The sequence below is a fragment of the Sapajus apella genome, unplaced genomic scaffold (genome assembly GCF_009761245.1).
Source record: "Sapajus apella isolate SASKATOON/1434 unplaced genomic scaffold, GSC_monkey_1.0 scaffold18, whole genome shotgun sequence".
NCBI lineage: Eukaryota > Metazoa > Chordata > Mammalia > Primates > Cebidae > Sapajus > Sapajus apella.
In genome coordinates, this window is record NW_022436958.1 from 23,841,959 (window position 1) to 23,863,576 (window position 21,618).

Below are 21,618 nucleotides of genomic sequence, written 5' to 3' on the forward strand. Positions count from 1 at the left end.
CCTGCAGTGATGCTCTCAATGTAGAAGGAACTCATCTGTTTCTTGTGCTTCATTTGTAACTTGGCACAACTTGGAAGAAACTACTATCTACTAGCTGTAAACGTGCCGAGGATCCTATGATCATTTACATGTGGTTTGAAAATCTAGGGCTTTCTTTTCCTTCCTTGAATGGATGTGACCAACAGTCTGCAAACCTACTTCAAAGAAAACAGTTAAATGATAAAACCAAGAAGTTCCTTAAGGAAAAAAAGAGACTGTCTAACCTTGATCTGTGACACCCTGAGATCTACTTTACTCAAGGAAATGAAGATCTTTTGTTGTTGTTATTAATTTAGCAAACCAATCCTTCGACATGGAAGATCTCATCTTAGATTGATATACCATCAAAATGAAAGTTTCCTAGATATTTTTCCTTCTCAAACTTTGCTTGTTGCACACAAGAATGAGTTAAGAAAGTGAAGATGTCACATGTAAGTGGATGAGCAGGTTCAAAGGGAGTAATGTGTGGGGCCCTGCTCATGCAAAGGCTGACACAGTAGAAGCAAGAAAACCCCAGCTGGGCACAGGTGCTCAACGCCAGAGGCTGGCAGGGTAGGGTTTACAGAAGGCTCCCACATACAAAATTTCTTTTGTCTTTACTTGGGGAGAAGTTAAAAATATTATTTTCTCTGTCCGTTTTTTTTCAACTCTACTGATGTTGATGGGAAAGCAATACTAACTTAAAAAAAAAAAAAAGGAAGCTCTTTCACCAGATTGAGTTTCTGGGAATAATGTACTTCCAGGTTTTATATTTGATGCTCCAAATTTGTGCATGTAAGCAGTTCAACTTCAGATACAGTCACAAATGTAGTGTGCTCTCAGGTTTTAGCATTACAAGATCAGGTGTAGCCTGTGGAACTGCACATACAAATTAGTTTCTCTATGAAATGAAGCGCAACTGAATACAGAAAATTAAAGTGAATTTCTAATGGTACTCATCAGTCATCTAGCTAAAGATAAAACCGTGGACCTACAGCAGAATAAATACTAAACAGTAGTTATACATGCACAGCCTTGGAGAAACTGCTCACTTCAATGACTTCTGGCTGGAATGAATCTAACTTCAAAACACCTCAATGTTTCCTGGCTGTCTCTCATGTGAAAAACTGGGATAGATATTCTCTATGGCCTCTGTGCTTGCTTTCAAGATTGGGCCTGACCTGTTTTTCATGTTATTTAATAAGGTTCAATTCACTGAATCTATTAACTTCAGTGTATACGTATTTTTGCATAGAAAGAGTGGCAAAAATCTGTGCTTTGGCAAATGGGGCACTCTGTTCTAGTTCTTGTGGATTCTGCGGCAGTTGCTCATTTTAGAGATGCCTCCCCCATTCAGAGATGAGCATGAGTGTCTGCTCTCCCAACCTGAGTATTTGGGATAAATCTTGTTGATATGGCTAACCCACTTAAGAGTTTCCAACAAACAGGTGGCCAGAGTAGCAATTCAAGGCTCCCTCTCCAGACCTGCACCTGACACTAAGTGAGACCTCAACTTTAACCCTTGGGCATATTTGGGCAGAAGCTGGACAATGGGGCTTTTAGCTTATGTGGATCAAAAGATCAATGAAGCCTTGCTGATCTGGGATAGACTGGGAAGTGGAATTACAGATGTATATGCCAGCTAAGCATACTATGACTAAAATTACAGGGGAGGAAAGATGGAGGAGGGTGTATGTGGCTTTTTTTTCTTTTTCCCTGTTTTAACAATTTTATTACTTCCCCCTCAAAGCAAGGTGATGTGGTTTCTAAATTTCGAAACTTTCTCCCTTCTGGAAGGCAGCATGCTACTGGCTGGCTGCAAATCAGATCAGAAGACATTTCAATTTCTCCCATATGCTAGCTTGTTAAGGACATAGTAGTATCTTGGTGTTATAGTGTAGTAAAATTTATTCAAAACCAATAAATATTTGTTCTTGTATAGTATGGCTCAAATGTTGTGGTGGGCATGAAAATAAAAAACTGAGGATACAGTTTCTGCCTTCAAGGAGCTTCCAGTTTAGTGGGACTGACATATGCAAACACGTTGAATTCCACACTACAGGGAGGTGACCTCGAGGTGATGATTTGCAGACAGAGCATAATCCAATGGGTCAGAGGAGGTCCTTGCAGGGAGGAGGCAAGCCGTGAGCAGAGTCTTGAAGGCTGAGGAAGAGAGAGCCAGGCTAAAGGAAACCAAAGGGATCTGGGCCACTGGATACCATGAGAGTTCAGAAAGCCCAGAGAAATGATGCAGCGCATTGTGTTGGGGATACCGTTTGTAGTTCAGTGTTGGAGGAGGGTACGCAGGAAGACAGAGGATGAAGGGAGACAGGACTGCAGAAGTAGGCAAGGACTCCAGTCACCTTTGGTCTTTCATGTCATTCCAGGAAACCTCGATCTTTCCTCCTGAGAGGGGGTGGATTTTTAAGAATAAAGTGACATGGAGGTGTATATTTTATCTAAATCTCTCTGGCTACAGTCAGGGAGAATATCTTAGAGAAATAAGATGAGATAGGGCAGGGAATGAGGAGGCTGATGCAATAGCACAGATGAGAGATGATCCGAAATTAAACGAGGCAACGATAGGAGAAATAGAGGGAGAGAGTAGGTTCTAGAAATAATCAGGAAGAAAAATTTAGGGGCTTGAATGATTATTTGTATGAGAGATATAAAGGACAGAGGAGGTGGGGAAGTCCAGTCCTGAGTTCCTGGCTTGGGTGTCTGGGTAGATACGGGTTCTACTAACGGAGAGTAGGAAAACAGGAGGAAGAGCAGAATTAGATGGCAAGTGGGGGAAGGGGACTTGGGCAGTTTTGGAGAAGATGAATGTAAGGTAACTGAGGCCAGGCAGTCTGAAACTCAGGGGAACAGCCAGGATGAGAGATAAATGAGAGTCAGTGACTATGAATGTAAGTAGTAGTTAAAACCTTGAGAGTAGATAAAATTATCAGAATCCTGAGCCAGAAATGGAATTCAGGGCAACACTAACAATTAAGAGCAGACAGAAGAATCAAGTTTACAAAAGGGAAGGGATCAACACAAGATGGGAAGAAAACAGACAGGTGTAAAATAAGTCAAGGGAGGACACATTTAATGGATGAGTGAGGGACCAGCAGTCCCAAATACATACAGCAGACAGACACAGGATAAAAAGCGGGGAAATTCTCCAGACGGGGCAATCAAGAAGTAAGAGTTCCAGGTTGAACACCCAGCCCTCAGAACGTGATCTTACTTACAGACAGGGTCATCAAAGTTAAAGTGAGATCACAGGGGTCGGCAGGGTGGCTTCATCAAAGATGGTTAGGGTCTTCCTAAGAAAGGGAAATCTAAGCACAGAGACAGATGCACAAAGAGAGAAGGTGCTGTGAGGAGATACGGGGAGAAGACAGCCATCTACAAGCCAAGGAGAGAGGCCTGGAGCAGGGCCTTCCCTCATAGCTCTCAGAAGGAAGCAACCCTAATAACACCTTCATTTTGGACTTCTGACCTCCAGAACTCTGAGACGCTAAATTTCTGTTGTTTAAGCCACCTGGCTTGCGGTACTTTATTATGGCTGTTTGGCAAACTAACACTATAAGTTTACCAAGAGGAATTTCAACTGCACACCAGGGATGTCAGAATGGAGAAAGCTGAGGCATAAATGGGAAGTAAGGAAGTGAAGACTAAACTTCAAAAATGCTGACATGAGAAGGTGTTCTAAAGAACCGGCGTGCTTAGTTTAGTTTCTAGATTGCAAAGACTCGAATGATTTCATAAATGGCTATCTTCTTGAATATTTTTGGCATGAGTAGTTCATAGTTTTTGTTCCCTGAATCCTGGGATTTAAAAAACGTCTATTGTAGTTATGTTGACAAGTTTTGTTCCCAGTGTTACTTGTTTGCACATTTCCCCCCATTTCCTCACCAATTAGTCTTGCTATGTATCTGTGACTTCAGTAACTGAAAAGCAAATTTCTTGGCTTTGCTGAAAAACAAATGAACAAAAGCAAAAGACAGAGACTGAAATTACAGGAGAGGGAGGCAGTGATTGGCAGAGCAATGTCTCAATGGGATGGAATCTCAAGGACAGCTTCGAAGCCCTTCTCCTTGAGACTTTAAGAAAGGAGAGTGGTTAAGACTGGATGTGGGTGTAGGTCCTCTTGCTGGGAGAAATCAGGAAGCTGAAGGAGCTACTACCCGGTGATCTCAATTTTATTCATCAAGAAGGAATTGAAGTCATCCACTTGAGAGCTTTGAAGTGGGTTAGGTACCGGGCAAGTAGGCTGGGAAAATTGAGAACTGCTGCTAGGAAGGGTAAGAAAGCAGAGTGAGGACTGGCGGTGCTGAGCAACTGGTCAAGTTGAAGACATTTAATTGGTGGTGTCTATCTTTGGCTGCATGGATGTAACAGGACTGGTGTGGGTGACTTATGGCAGGATTAATCCAGGTCAGCATTTTGAACCTAGACATTAGTGTAACCAAGGGATGGGGTGCAAGAAAAAGGAGAATCGTACTTCAGAAATGATTTTGACACTCAAAAATGGAGGCCAGATTTAGTAGGAAAGAAACAGGTAAAGGAGGATGAACAAACCATGGAATAAGAACGATGACCTTGGAATGAAAAACCTATGAAGTATGGTGTTCTTGGTAATGATAACACAAAGTAAAACCATGGGAGAAAGTGGCTAAAATGGAGTGGACGTAAAAGCCATAGGAGCTGAGGTCCAAGCACTGCTGAGATAGAAGGGTACATTGCTCAACGGATATGATTGAATGGAGAGAGGTTTACTGAGAATGGCGATAAGACGGTTTTAGAAGCTGGCTGCTGCATCAAAAGAGGAGTGAACTGCACAACACCTCACAAGTCAGCTCCTTACCACTGCTTCCGTTAATATTTAAGCATCCAATCCCTAGGGAGAGGTGAATTTTTAAGTCTTATTTGTAAATCCAACAAAATGCATCTTAGCAAAATGGGGGGTTTTTATTCTATTGAAGAGTCAACATGTGCTAAAGTTATACATACATCATATAGAAGACTATTGATAAAGTTTTAGACAAACAACATACCAGAAACTCCTGGTGGTGTCTTAATAAATTTTCCATTAAAATGACCAATAACAGCTTCGCATTTTTCTGTTGATTCCATCCTATTTATACATAAAAATAGAATACATAAATATTTAAAGGTCTCTTATTTTTCATCTTGTTCTGTGCATGCATAAACAGTCTTATAGGTTTTTTGGATGCAAATGAAACCTAGTAAAAATGTGAATATGATAAAGGGTTTATTCTACCTTTTAGCTAAGTGTTGCTTTTGTACTTCTATAGCAAAATGATAACTGATAACCATAGAGTATATTCTGAAGCAAAGCAAGACTCCATTATGTCGAGAATGTTTAAGACCAAGTATATCAAATGAATAATTTTATTCTAATTGTTGTAAAATTGAAAAATCAATATACAATAGCTTTGTTAGCCGTAATACTGAATTGAAGAAACAACAGTTTAAAATACTAGTGCATTTTCTACTTGCTAAGATACTAGTCATTTTAAAATTGTCTTTGCCTTTACAATTCACAAAATGACACACTAAAAAGTCATGATAACAACTGGTGTCAGTGAGAGGGCGTGCCCTATATGTTTCTTAGATTTGTTTCAGGTTTAAAATTAAATTATTGAAATCAACTGTATACTTTCTTTGTTACCTTGCCTTTGGAAGAGTAAAGGCGAAGTAAAGTCGTACTAACTTTACAACTTATTCTATACACACAGGTGGCTGAAAGTATATGAGAAACATTGCTAGGGACTTAAATTATTTCAAGTTATTTTTCTTTAATGGAAGAAACACTGAATAATCTACTTAAAATGCTCTATACTCTTAGACTACTCAGAGAGTTACACCTTAGTTTTAAGAAACAGTGATAGTTTCAAAAAACAATGTAATTTAATTGAATTCTGTCTTTGGATACAGAAATGATACAACTCGATCTGTTTTCAGAACACCCACAGAGGTGACAAGATAATGCTGAGCTATTCAGTGACTCACTTGCATCATTTTAACCAGCGGAGCATGCACTGGAAATGCTGGCCTTTGTGACTTTCTACTAGTAGGATATTTTAGTTTTATGATAAAATTATCTGACCCGACAGAGCAATGAACTGAAATCCAGCTGAAGCAAGTATTAGCCCCTTCTTCATTATTTCGCAGTTAGGTAACAATAGAAAAGTTCCCTTCTTGTCTCAATTTTCTCATATATAAAACATGTAATAATAATACTTTGTTGATATATCACAGGTCTCTGGTAAAATGTGATTGTCATTTGTGTATAAAAGTAAACTCTCAGAAATTTTTCCTATAAAATCAAAGTCAGTACTTTAAAATATGTACACATTATTTGTTATTGCACAGTATTATAAGTTTCTAATTAATGCATCATATAAAAATCAGCTTTTATACATGGGCTTTTGGATTAGAATTCTGATAAAAATCATAGCTCTATTTATTATTTTTCCACCAGGAACCAAAATAACCACTACTCTGAAGTATTTTTTTTTTTTTTTCTGTGGAGGAAAGGATAAAAATTAAATGGAAGGAGTGAGGGCACTTTAGTTACACCTAGACTTTTTTTTGAGAGACAGGGTCTGTCACCAAGGCTAGAGTGCAGTGGCATCATCATGACTCACTGTATCCTCCAACTCCTGGGCTCAAGCAATCCTTCTGCCTCAGCTTCCCATTCAGCTGGGACTACAGGTATATGTCACCATTCCTGGCTAATTTTTTAACTTTTTGTAGAGACAGGGTCTTGCTATGTTGCCCAAGCTGGTCTCAAACTCTTGGGCTCAAGCGATCCTCTCACCTTGGCCCCCCTGCCCAAGTGTTGGGATTATAGGCGTGAGCCACTGCGTGTAGCCCCAGAAGATTTTCTTTCTTTCTTTCTTTTTTTGAGACTAAGTCTTGCTCTATTGCCCAGGCTGGAGTACAATGGTGTGATCTTGGCTCACTACAACCTCCATTCCCCAGGTTCAGGTGATTCTCATGCCTCAGCCTCCCAAGTAGCTGGGATTACAGGCACCTGCCACCACCACGTCCAGTTAATTTTTGTATTTTTAGTAGACAGGGTTTCGCCACATTGGCCAGGCTGGTTTTGAACTCCCGACCTCAAATAATCTGCCCACCTGGCCTCCCAAAGTGCTGGGATTACAGGCATGAGCCACCATGCCTGGCCTAGATTTAATTTCTTTAAAAAAAGATCTGAAACAGAAATTATAAAATGTTAGTATTTGTCAAATCTGTGTGGTGGTTACACAGGTATCATGTCCTTGTTTTACTTTTCTGAATATTTTAAGTATTTCATTTTAAAACCTAACTCATTTACTTTACTGATGCATTGAATTTCCATCTAATAAGAAAAAACAAACTGATTTATCTACGAAATTTAGCAGACTGCTATTTTTAAAAAGTTAGAAGCATCCTGATCTAAGGACCCACACATGTTCAGAACTTTTTGCTCATGTGATAGCTCCTTTCCATGAGGCCCCAAATATTTCGTGTGCTCGGCTTTATGAATTCTAATGAACATGCAAAAGATCTGGAAAAATGCAGTCCAGTATTTACATGTAATTTAAGTTCATGGTGCAACTGCTCCCATAACACTAGCTTAAACTTTCTCTTCTTGGTCATTTTTAATTTTCCAAGATAACTTGGCAAAGCTATTGCTGTTGACATAAAAAAGACAGGGCAGCAGGCTTACCTAGCAAAGCCAACGCCACGACTTGTACCACTGGAATCACGCAGTATCCTTGTAGAAATAACTTGTCCAAATGGTTTGAGCATATTTTCCAGTTCTTGCTCATCCATGGAGAGTGGCAAATTAGAAATGTACAGGTTGGTAGGATCTTGTTCCTGTTGCTAAAAGAGAAGAGTGTGTTGTTCATTAATTTCCAACAGAAGGTGAGATATTTATGTTAATACACCTATTTTTATTAGCTACTTTCATTGCTCAGGTCCTTTTAAAGTACAAAGTGAGACTATGGGAACTACAGAACATCAAAGTCACCTTGGACACTTGAAAACAGTGTCTGAAGCTTGGACAATCTGTACAGGCCAGACATGATCCCACCAAGCCCTTGTGAGCAGATCTGAAAATGGCACTACTGAGTTGGAGAGGATGCCCTCATGGAACCACAACTCTCAGTTGTTTGCAGTATTTCTAAAAATAACCGACCTCTCCTCCACTGTTATTTTTAGGAGTCCATTTCAGGCACACTATTGCGCAGGAAGCTATTACTGCTAATAATTCAATTTAGAGATATATGAAGGATTCTGGACCAAGTCATCTAGAGTCCAATGGGGACTCTGCCCAAATTCCCATCCTGTGCTCTATGGCGAAGTTCATACCACTTTTGAGTCATGATCACCAATAGTAAAAACAGAGCTAATTTAATGAAAACAAGAAATCACAAAGCCATATACAATAGTCAATTCTGGGTAGGACAAATTTTAGACTCTTGGAAAAGCTAAACTCAAGAGTAGATGGGGGAGGAAATACTTTGTTCAGAGGACATGGCATTGACTTGGGACCCGAGGATCAAACAGAAGTCAAGAGGCTTTCAAAAGGCTATCTAAAGGGTTTGATTTTGTCAGTCACTGCTGCTTCAAGTTTCCTACTTAAGCAGTGCTGAAAGCAAGGAGAATAATTACGTAAAAATGTTCTTGAAGTCTTGTGTTTTAACTTTAAAAAAGTCATGTACATTTTGCAATCTACTTCCTAAGTTTACTTTAATAGAGAAACAATGTTTTGGACCTAATACCAGTAAGCAACACTGATATTCCAGGAAGATAAGCCACGTTTATCTTGTTATGTCATGCAGTCATGAGCTGCATAATGACATTTCAGTTAATGGCAGATGGCATATATGATGGTGGTCCTGGAACAGAGATGAAAACTTCCTATCACCTGGTGGTATCTTGATGATCCTGACTCTGTGTAGCCCTGGCTAATGTGTGTGTTAGTATCTTAATTTTTTACAAAAAAAGTTTAGAAAGTAATAACACATTCTAAAATAGAAAAATGCTTATAAAGGTATAAAGAAAATATTTTTGTACAGCAGTTTTAAGCTAAGTATTAAAAAATCAAAAAGTTAAATTTAAAAGTTTATAAAGTAAAAAAATTAAAATAAGCCAGTTTATTAATGAAGAAAGACATTTAAAAAAATAAATTTAATGTAGTCTAAGTGTACAGTGTTTATAAAGTCTACAACAGTATAATGTCCTATGCCTTCCCATTCACTCATCACTCACTCACTGACTCACCCAGAACAACCTCCAGTCCTCTAAGCTCCAGTCATGGTAAGTGCCCTATAAGGTGCACCATTTTTAACTTTTATACCATACTTTTACTGTACCTTTTCTACATTTAGATACACAAATATTTATCATTATATTATAACTGCTGACAGTATTCAGTACGGTAAGAGGTTGTACAAGATAGTAGCCTAAGAGCAAGAGGCTATACCACATAGCCTGGGTGGATAGCAGGCTACACCATCTGGGTTTGTGTAAGTATACTCTATGATGTGCACATGATGATAAAATCACCTAAAAATGCATTCACCTAAAAAAGACTGTATGCCCATCATTAAGCAACACATGATTGTACTCTGGTAGGTGATGCGGAAACGGGAGGAAGGAGAAACTGCAGTTTGAAAGCTACATCTTGAAAAATAGGGAGGTTTCAGAGGCATGGAAGTAGGGGAATGATATGATTAAACCCATCTTAGATTTGATTTTAGGTTCTATCTTTTAATAAAGGTTGGGACCCCTTAATTGAAGGGCACTAAAACACCCTTTGGACAGTTATGTGGTATAAAAAATGTTACAGAAGAAACATGCATCAAAATATTGTGAGGCTAGGCACAATGGCCCATGCTTGTAAATCCCAGTATAAGCCAAGGTGGGAGGATCGCTTGGGACCAGGAGTTTAAGACCAGCCTAGGTAACACAGTGAGACCTCATCTCTTTAAAAAAAAAAAAAATTAACCAGGTGTAGTGGTGTACACTTGTAGTCCTAGTTATTTGGGAGGCTGAGGCAGGAGGGTTACTTGAGCCCAGGAGTTCAAGGTTGGAGTGAGTTGTGATCACACTACTGAACTCCAGCCTGGGTAATAGAGTAAGACTATTTCTCTCTCTCTCTCTCTCTCTCTCTCTCTCTCTACACACACACACACACACACACACACACACACACACACACACACACATACATATATACGTACACATATATATATGGAGTGAACTTTCTTTTAAAATTACAATTAGGAAAATCTAAATGTCATATTTAAGAATGTTCATAGGAAAATTTGTTATGTGTGAAGAATTTTTAGAAGGGGGTCGACAATGTAGATACTAAATCTGTTTTACTTGCTTCTGTTATTAAAATATTATTTAAAATATTACACATGCTTTAAATTCTTGATTCATCTTGAAAGTTTACTGATGAGGAAATAATATTAAAAAGTGCTAAAAATCAGAATCCAGAAAGAAACTGTCTTCTTAACCCACGTTTTGATATAGTGAAACGGAGCAGACTAACGCAGATAAATATTTCCTATGATGTTAATGCATTTGTTTTCAGTAGCGACAGCCCTGTCAGTTAAAAACCTAATTTCATTTGGGATGATCCTTAGGGCTAACGTTATTTACATTTCTTTTCAAATGGTCAACATATCTTGCAAACATTGCCCACAAGGTTGTAGTAACTAAAAAAAAAAAAAAAGAATGGGAAGAAACTCCAAGCTGGCAGCACATGCTACAAAATAACAAAGTGTCCATGAAATTCTTTTTTTTTTAAATCCCTTCTTCTCATGTTTTTTTTTTCTTTTTAAATTTTTACTTTCTTTTTAGTTTTTATTCGTGCATTCTTATAACCACACATTCACTGTGAACAGGACATAGAATACTTGCAATAATAGGTGGTGGCTCTTGAAATGAGGATACTTTAGTATGTTTAAAATAAGTGACAACCATAACTGGTTTATTATTTACAATGCTATGTCTGAAAAAAACAAACAAACAACACTTATTCTTTCAATTACAGGTGACCAAACACAAAAATGGTGTCAACGGGCCTCCTTTGTCCCTAGGCATGGAAGGGGTTCAAAGGCTTCCATTGACAAGTCTAGGGGAAATCGGGGAGGGGCAGCGGGGGGTGGGGAGTTGGGGAGAGATAGCATGGGGAGAAATGCCAGATATAGGTGATGGGGAGGAAGGCAGCAAGTCACACTGCCATGTGTGTACCTATGCAACAATCTTGCATGTTCTTCACATGTACCCTAAAACCTAAAATGCAATTAAAAAAAAAAAAAACAAATAGAAAACTAGATCCCACATTGGCCATGAGAGGGATAAACAGCTATCAAGGTTCACGTGAGAAGAAAAGCCAGGCTCAGGAGTCCTGCAAAGCATGAAGCACTCAGTTATCATTCAAAAGAAATTAACAAAACCTCCCCATGCATGTGGTACGGTTCCTAAAATGCAAGAACGAGGACTTGGCAGAAAGAGCAGACATCTGTCTTCTCTTGTACAGAATAGGTTCACCAACCAGCAGATAGCCACTCAGTGGAATGTGACTGCAAACTGCTCAGAGTATGGTGGAGTTCTGCATGGAGAGGGGGGATTATATTCCTGCTCGTTTGACTGCCTATTTATTGAAAAAAATGTGTAAACTTCCTAAAAGCCAAACAACATAAGAGGATTTGCTGACCCTCGTCAGGCCATAGGAGGGACTGAATGACCTACAGAAGTCACTTTGTTAATAGATATAAACAATGTCCATTCGATTTTTCTGTTTTTCTGTCTTTGTAGCTCATTATCTGCGTTTCTTTTCTTTTTATATAATCTGAGTCTTTTATCTGAAAGATGCACACATTTGTAACATTTGCCTAGTTTAACATAAACAGGTTTTCCAAAAGGCCCAAGGCCATTACTGTTGGTTAAGTTTCATCAGCGTACCTGATGGATACAATTTTTAACTGTTCCTTTCTTAATACTCAATAGCTGCCCAAATTTAGAAAAAAGTTATTTTCTCAATTAATTTAATCATCAATTAAACAAATACTTAAAACCTACCATATGGCAGGTACCAAGCAAAGCACTGAAAATTAAAACACGAATAAAAAAACAATCACCGGTCTCTAATGCTCAAAATTTGCAGTTTTGCAATTTAGTTTTAAATATTTGTGGTGTTCTTTTTCAACTCAGGTAGCCAGTATTTCAAACAATATTATATTTCTGCGCCTATCCCCTAAGTGATTGCCCTTATTTTTTTTTCTGATTATGTAAGGATGAAAGATTTTTTTCATCCTTATATAAGGATGATAGGGAGGGGACCCATCACTTTTCACTTTCCTCTAGTGAAAGGCATATGGCAATATGAGTTTTCAGCACATTATAGTATCCTGATTAGTTCACTAGAGGAAAGTAGAAAGTGATGGATTCCCTCCCTATCATCCAGGAGATGGACTAAAATTCCTTTTAAAAATCATCTCCCCACCGGGTGTGGTGGCTCGTGCTTATAATCCCAGCACTTTGGGAGGCCCAGGCAGGTGGTTTGCTTGACCTCATGAGTTTAAGATCAGTCTGGCAACATGGCAAAAGCTAGTCTCTGCAGAAAACACAAAAATTAGCCAGGTGTGGTGGTATGTGCCTGTAGTCCCAGCTACTCAGAAAGCTGAGGGTGGGAGGATCACTTAAACTTGGGAGGCAGAGGTTGCAGTGAGCCAAGATGACCCCACTGCACTCCAGCCCAGGTGACAGAGCTAGATCTTGTCTCAAAAAACAAAACAAAACAAAAAAACTGTGTCCCTGAAAGAATGTGTGTCAGGTGCTCCTTTATCCAGACAGCATTAAGGGGCTAAGTCAAGTCTAGATACTCAGACTCATGGTTCTATGGTATACAGAACAATAAACCCACTGACATTTAAAATATCTTTTGTAACTTTAATAATATAATAAAAAAGAAATCAGGTCTAGGAATTTCAAGTCATTCTACAGGGACCTAAAGAAATTCACAATATGCAGAATATTGGCACCTGGTCAGTACCTCTGAACCTGAGTACTTGTCCTCACCACAGATGATGGAGGAAGGGGTCCTTTTCCCTAGCCAATTTATAATACCAAGCTTCCTAAAGAGGTCTCTGAACAGTGCTCATTTTCAACCCGGGGGAAAGCTACTACTTGAAGAGCACTGTAGACATGACATACAGTGCCAATCCATACCCAATCCAGTTTTGAATAAATGCATTATAAATGCTTCTTCAAAACAGTGTGTATTTAATATTCTATGCTACTTAATATTACAGGCATTGGAAATGATGCCTAGGTAAGTGTTCAAGGGCCACTCTGAATGAAGCCTATACATTCTTTTTTTTTTTTAATTGCACTTTAGGTTTTGCTAAAATACAACTCTTTTTAATTCTGTTTCAGCAGAGACCACAAAACACTGAGTGTCAGGCTCCAATATTCCAGAGTAAGAAACTAGACCACCTAAAGATTGCCTACGAGGAGCTGGCTGAGAACTGGTTTGGGATACTTAAGTGACCACCCACCTCCTATCTGTGTCTAAGAAACTGAAGAGACTGAGAGTGAGCATTTATTGGGAGGAAAATGCTGAGGTGTTCCAAGTCTCAACAACTGAACCATTTTCCTCTTACTGTCAGTCAAGTAAGAGGGGTGACTACTCAGGGAGCTTAATCTGTGTCTCAAGAAGCTGAGTGGCTACAACAGATTGATGTCCAACTTAAAATCTAAGGAATCTTCAAGGAGAAAGGCTAAAGGGCCCACAAGTGAGACTGGGAAGTAACTCTCTCTTAGCGATGACTAGCAAAGGGACATCAGATGTGGGCCACACAGAGTTGGCCCAGGGTTGTGTTAGATCCTCTTAAGGAGGCTGCTTCGAGGAGCAAAGAAATCCCAGCAGAAAGGGGCTGAAGATGGTCAGATTATCAGGAGCTGAGCATGTGAACCTGAGGACATGTATTCTTTCACTTCAAGGAGCTTTAGGACAAAGATCAATTTGGAGGAGTTGGTTAAAGATCTCAGAAAACCAAAGCATTCCATGAGAGAAAGCATCAGCACGCTGCCTGGCTACAGGAATCAACATCAGATGACCTCTTTGTCAGGTCATCCTTTTCCAGCACACCAACCCTGGAGGGGTTAAACGAAGCCATGGCTAGTGAGCTGAAGGAAGAGTGGGAAAAACACAAATTTTGGAAATAGCATAGAAATTAGTCATGTGCTCATCTCACTATAAACTTGCTACTTGGCGCAGACCTAATCCAGGGAAGGGAGAAGCTTCAGCTGACAATTTACTACATGATACTCAAAATTTTTGCCAAATAAACAGTATTGGGGTATTAAACTATAAGCATCACACACTTAACATCATAATCTGTTCCTGAAAATGAGAAATTCAACATCGAAATGATAACCGAGAGCCTATTTCACTTTATGTTAAATAGGGGAAAATTATAATGTATTACACATCAGTCATAATCCTCAATCAAGTTTTCTAAAACGTAACTATTTTATTTTCCTATTTTTCTATAATTCCCTAAAATGCAACTAAATACAGTCATTACATCTGTCTCTGCGTGTGTGCGCACACATATAACAAATGGTTCTGTTGGGATGGAAACACGGCTTTCTGATCACCAAATAATCAATACGGTTGTCAGCCAACAATTGCTTCTTAGGCTATGATCTCTCTCTCTCAGCACCAACAATATCCAAGGCACACATCCCTTATATTGACTCTCAGCAGTTTTAAAAACATTTACACATGAGTCTGACATTCTACAAACTGTATTTGCTAAGCAACTTGAGAGTCTTCACATATGTCTTGTTGAAAGTATTGTACTGAGGTTGGACAATGTAAACATAGACAGAAATGACTGAAAATGTATTGAAACATACGTATGCTTTATGGAGTTTGGCTATGAAAAATTGAGGCATTCTACTGAAAACAGAACAAAAAAAATCAAGCAGAAACACTTGAAACGAAAGAAGCTGGGGGAACTTCATGAAATAATGACAGTGGCTGGAGAAGTCGTGAGACTTGCCCAGGATTTTATCCAAAAGCAAGGAGCTTTATTATTAATAGAATGGGCAGTGGAGGAAAGATTTATGAGTGTTCCCTAAGAGTCTTCCTTATACAGTGCCTGGATACCCATTGTTTACAGAACCAGATTAAATATTCTGCAAATCATTATGCAACGCAGGTATCATATAGTCACAATAAACATATTTAAAACCTCATAATCACCATCTTTCAATAATGCCACAGGGAAGCGCCAAATGATGGACAAATAATCTGAAAATCTTGGTGCTCAATATTTACTGAGGCCAGGTGCAGTGGCTCACGCCTGTAATCCCAGCACTTTAGGAGGCCGAGGCAGTTGGAACATTTGAGGCCAGGAGTTCGAGACCAGCCTGACCAATATGGCGAAACCCTGTCTTTACTAAAAATACAAAAATTATCAGGGTGTGGTGGCAGGTGCCTGAAGTCTCAGCTATTTGGGAGGCTGAGGCAGGAGAATTGCTTGAACCTGGTGGGAGGAGGTTGCAATGAGCCAAGATTGTGCCACTGCACTCCAGCCTGGGTGACAGAGCAAGACTCTGTCTCAAAAAAAAAAAAAAAAAAAAAAGAAAAAAAAAATGTGTGACACACACACACACACACACACATACACACATACACACATATGGTTTCTGTTTATTTACACACACATATAGTTTCTGTTTATTTTAACTTCTTACTTTGGAGTTTAAGAAAATCTAAAGTAAGTCAACCCAATGTAAAGTTTTAAAAATACTAAATGGCAATGTCTACTTCTGTGCTACCATTCAGAGGCAGAAGACAGTATAAAATTACTTTCCTCTTTACTTCAAGAAGCCAGATAATATAAAAGAGTTGCTCTTTTAAAAAGAATACTCAAAAGATCAAACTGCTGAGTTTCAGGCTTGAAAATATTTTCTGTAGCAACTGAAGGACTCAGATTTTCATTACGTAACAGATGTCTTAATAACTGCACTGCAGGAAGTAGGCATTAGGATGTAACCCAAACTTATATTTGGATAATAAAGTCTGGGACATAAATATCAGTTTATTCAACAGAGACTCCTAAATGTGTTTGGTGGATAATGGAACTTATATTATAGAATATAAACACTTAAGAGATGCATGCCATTCCAAGGATGACTCTCCTCTTTGAGCCTTGGCTCTACTTAATAAAAACGCCATGCCCATTTGAAAGTGTGGTTGGGGGTGGATGCACCAGACAATCTAAGGTCCCTCTAGCTTTAGAATTATGAATGCACCTGAACTAGGGATTCAGATCATGTAAAGCCAACTTCTGCAAGGCCATCAAGTCTATCTAAGGCATCATTACTTTTGGAAGAGGGTCTGAGCATCTTTAACTTTCAGGACAAACCTAATACAAAGAGAAAGACACAATGACTGGCTGGTCAACTCCATTTACATTCAGAAACTGTGATATTCTAAGTCAAAACTGTTGAGGGAAACTACCATAACATGAAAGTTTTCAAGGAAAATGTATCTTATCATAACTAACATCCATGTGTGCTGTGCTAAAATACATATTAAGCATGAAACACGGTCTCCCATTTTATAATTCCCTAACATTCAGGCATATTCCTCACCTGAAGACATTTTCAACAATATTGGTCATCTAAAATATGCTAAAAGTTCATCAGAAACAAGTCTTGAATAAAGGCATTATAAAACTACTGAAAAGTAGATTTATATCTCATCAATAATCAATATCTAAAAATGTCTCAGTACTGTAAAAAAAATTAGCATCTGTAACTTACATTTGCATTAAAACTACTTGTTTTAATAGTTGTATAATCTGCCACTTATATGTATTTTTGAAATGGAACATGCTATACACAATTATCTTTTGAAACATGACTAGAAGTGTATACATTTCTTAAGCATTGACATTTAATTTTTTTTTTAAACAGGACAGATCTTAAACACTTACAAGTACCTGATTTTCTAAGAAAATCTGCTATTTCTCAATTTACTTATGGGGTTACATAATTTACTATGTAAATTTTATATATTTACAAATCCTCCTTCATAGGTTATGAGGAACAGTCCTCTGCACAATAGTGACTATGGCAGCTGCAGAGGCATAGGACAGGTGTCCAGAAGGAGCTGTGCTGAGTGGGATGAAGGAGAGAATAAGGATGCGACAGAAAAAGCAGACCTGTCGGGCTTCACAACCAAAGCTGTGGAAGAGAGAAGCCATTGCCGGCTCTCAACTCACCTTTGCCATTTGAGCTTGAACCCCACTGGCCTTCAGGGCAGACACAGCTTTTTGAGCTGCTGCAGGGCTGTCAAAATCCACAAAACCGTAACCTGAAATGCAAAACACACTTAGTATTTAAGCTATTATTCTGTGGTTAGGTAAAGGGTAAATGAACGGCTCTGCTTTTTTCTGGTGCAGGCAAGAGAGATGAAAATGTCCTGAGGGAGCTCAGGCGTTAGCAGCTGCAGGGCAGTGGCCTCCTGGGCTCTTCTTCCCTGTCATCTATCACCAGCCAGACAAGCCTCCCTTCAGAGGGAGTCAGGGCTAAAGAATCAGCGTTTCCCTATTCAAGATCATAGATATCCTGTAGTTACTGGGGGAAAAAAAATGACATCTAAGTTGCCAACCAAGGTTAAAAAAAAAGAAATTAAAAAAAAAAAAAAGAAAAAAAAAATCAACTTCAGAGAAACAGCATTTTAATGATTCAGTAAGAAACATGGAGCCATCCTACAAAGTTTACAAATGACAGAAACAAAAACTATGCTTATTTGGTAAACTTGTATTTTTAAAAATTAGAATAAGTACAACTATTAGACACTGCAAATATAATCTATGAAAATTAGAGTAAGTACAACTATTAGACACCCCAAACATAAAATAATCCAAGTTTTAGTACTTGGTTAAAGACAACATACTTATTTTCTTAAAATACAGCTCATCACACCCTTTCAAAATAAATAAGAGCTAGGAAAAATGCCTCAAGACGCCAAAATACATTTAGGCAGTTCATATTCTTAAAGTTTAAACACAAAACATAACAAAACAAACACATAACCTCCTAGAGATACTCTGGTTCAAAGTTTCTTTATCCATAGCTTTATAAACATTTTTAATGTGCTGGTCACCTGTCTTCATAAGTATATGAATGGCGTCTAGCAGAGAAAACTACTAACAAGCAATAAAAGAGAAAAACTAGGAAAGGAATAGGACTTACACAGCACAAGCTTCATGAATCTCAACAGATCCTAGGAGTATCACTGGATCAAAATAGAGAATCACAGACTTTTCTCTATGATAATTGTTAAGTTACTGAGAAAAGGGTCAAGTTATATTTAGTACACTAAAGAAACAGGGTACCAGGCAAAATACCAGGACCTTTCTTGGAACTCTAACTTTAAATGAGTAAGAATATTTTGGAAAAAAAAAAAAAAGTAACATTGCAAAGTTGTTTAGAAGAGGAGCCAGCCCTGTCGTTTACTTACAGAAATATTATAAAGCAGTAATAATTTATATAGTATGATCTAGTGTCAAAATCAACATCAATAAAGTCAAACAGAAAGCTCAGAAACAAAACAAAGTCAGTTTTGCAGTATTAGTACCAAAAATATTGCCTGGTAACGAAATAAGTTATAATGAAATGGAGCAGACTACTGACTACAGGAATAGATGTTTCAGGAGAGATGAGTGCTAACGCTGAAACAAGCAGCAGCTTCCTTGTATTACTTGGAATTGGCTTGAAATAAGGCTTAATTCGATTTAGACAGTAGAGAAAAAGCCAGTTCGGAGAGCAAAAGGAAGAGGTTGATCTACGTAAAACAGAGAATGCTACTCAACTGCCATGTTAACAATTAGGTTAAACATATCTTGGATGTTTTTTTTAAGACATCTGTTGTCCATGCTAACATGCAACAACGCTCTGTGGATACACACACACGCACATACATGCACATACTCTCTCATATACAGTTTCGGTGGGTCATAAATGAGCACCCAGCTACAATGAAAAAGATACAGCTTTTACTGATGGATATTTAAGATTTTTCCTTCAATGTTGCTATTGTCAAATTACAATAAACAGATCTCAATTTTGATGTTATTGTATTTGAAGTTACTATCTACTCAGGTAATATGAGCATTCTTTTATCTATTATTTTCTTATAGAGAAATCCATAATGCTTGTATTTTACTTAACTGTTCACATCCTTTTCTGGCCTTTTTCAATGCCTACTACACTAGGGCTGTTTTTATAACCATTTGCTGAAGACAAACATAATAGTTAAGTATGAAACCTTGTGCTCCTTCATGTTTTCTATCTGTATTACTTTCAAGTAAATAGAAGACTATATAAAATTTGAGTTATGCAGGCTCTATGGATTTGATTATATAAATAGATGTAAAGATGTTTTTGAAGGCAGGGTTCACTAAGTAACATGGCGCCCTCTCACTGAGGCTTCCAGGAGAATTCCTCTCAGGTTTCAGGACCAGGAATAGTTATGTTACTCTTGCTCCCTGTATTTTTCTCTCACATTGTGATGACTGAATCATGGGAAGAGCTATGTGTTTTATTTTTGCCTTGGCCACTAGGAAACACAGGGCCCGATTTGGTAATAACTTAAAGCTGCCCACTTTCAGCCTTATTTTTCCTGTTGGTCTAATTCATACTGAAACTATTTTTGCTCATGTGTGTTAAGTGTTCTGGTCTTATATGCACTTCTGTAAGTGTAAATAATTAATCAATCAATTTCATAACCAATCTTCTGTGAGCTTTTTTTTTTTTGTCCTGAACTGCCACATTTACCAGTACTGGACAGTCTATAAATGCCTTTTGTTGGCTAAACTTTGATTAAAAATTAAAATGTAAAACAGCAACTGAATTGTGAATTTTAAAATTTAACAACTTAGGAAAATGTTATTCTGTCTAATGTTTCCTTTAGATAAATTCTCTTGAGAATACAGGTTCCGAAAATACGTTTTGTGGCAAAAGATGTTCTATAACCCTGTAAGATTTCTCATTCCCATATATGAGGTTCTTTGATTTGTTTAATTTCAAAAAATTAGTATATAACACAAGTAGCTTTAATTTATATTAATATTCTATAATGTTTTATGCATTTATTTATATTCATTTATCAATCATCTTTATGCCTACCTATCTACCTATCACATCAAGTTATCTTGGGTAACATGTTATCTAACTTTATTATGAGCTAAGTTAAGTGTTATTTCTTCTCATTTGTCCTGAAGTTACTTTTTTCTCGCTTCTAGGATTTTATAAACCCACTCTTACCCTCTCCACTCACTCACTCACCCACCCTCTCAACCCACCAGATATCTGTTGACACCTATTGCTGGGAGGCTCGTGTGAGGCAGAGAGCCCTGGGAGGTTTCTATTACTGCCCACACACCCAAAAGCAGTGTCTCCTAAGAACTACTTTAAAGGAAGGTCTCCAGGAGACTTCTTGTATCTAACATCAGGTCTGAATTAGTCCTACCCTTAGTTAGAAGTCCATACATTTCTCCTCTGTGGACCCTTAACAACTGTTAAGGGTTTGCATTATGACAACATGTTAGATTTAGCATTAGTTTATTTTTACCCATATCTTTTCTAGATCATGTAGAGCACTTGGAGGAATTTTGGCTTCTATGGAATAGGTTGCTTTTGGAGCAGAGTATAAAATAGTGTGGTTTTCAATTCAGGGGTGTGGTGAAGAATTTAACTTCTGGGTCCTTTCTTTTACTTCATTAGGGCAACTCTGCTTTTTAACACACTGAGCCGACATGTAAGATTTATTTTGGGGTGGGGAAGGAAAAGAGGGGAGGTTGGATATGGCTAAAACCACTTGGCTACTCTGATTTCTCTCTTGTTTGAAAGTAATGTTGGTGATCAGCTTCCTGTTTTTATGCCTGCAAGAGTCTATTTTTCTTTATAAAACCAAAAGATTGTTTTCCTGTGTCTCAGCTCTCCCAAATCATTTATAAATGCTAAATAAGACTAATCTTGGAAACTAAGTATATGCATGTCAGTCTACAATTTGACTCTCTCTAGTTTAATTCATTTAAAATATTTATTGGGTACCACTCTATATAAAGCACCCTCTATTCACTGTCCCAAGGCAAAACTGCCTTAATGTGCCATGTTGATAAAACATGGGCTTAGCTATTTGCCACAATAGCTCCTTTACATTTAGACACTTTGAAGAAGAGACAGAAATACAATGAACCACTTCAAGTTTAGATTAAAGGAAATGCTTGACTTATAAGGAGAGGTCCTACCATAGGGTTCATTTATGTTCTCTGCCTTTTTCAGATTGTGCTAAGCCACTGCCCCGTCACTACTACTTGAAAAACTGGGGTCTAATTAATGAGGAGATTTGCCTTCTCTGTCTATTCCTGTCAACTTATTTCAATTCAAGGGGTCAGTAGTTAGATTCAAAGTCAGCTGACTCTATTCTTCCCTTTTCCTAGAAATCACATGCCTATTGTTAAGATGCTGGATCATTAAAAATCAGAA

General features: G+C 38.1%; 1 protein-coding gene across 9 annotated transcripts in view; it reads right to left on the minus strand.

Moving 5' to 3' along the window:
* The window catches only part of RBMS1 (RNA binding motif single stranded interacting protein 1), a 216,356-nt gene that overhangs the window by 23,464 nt on the left and 171,274 nt on the right, over positions 1-21,618 (minus strand). For all 9 annotated transcript variants that reach the window (XM_032286514.1, XM_032286517.1, XM_032286513.1 and 6 more), the window contains 3 exons: positions 17,346-17,437; positions 7,748-7,905; positions 5,064-5,143 (listed from right to left, as the gene is read on the minus strand). In XM_032286514.1, coding sequence (XP_032142405.1) covers positions 5,064-5,143; positions 7,748-7,905; positions 17,346-17,437 — 330 coding nt within the window. The remainder of the gene's footprint in view (positions 1-5,063; positions 5,144-7,747; positions 7,906-17,345; positions 17,438-21,618) is intronic.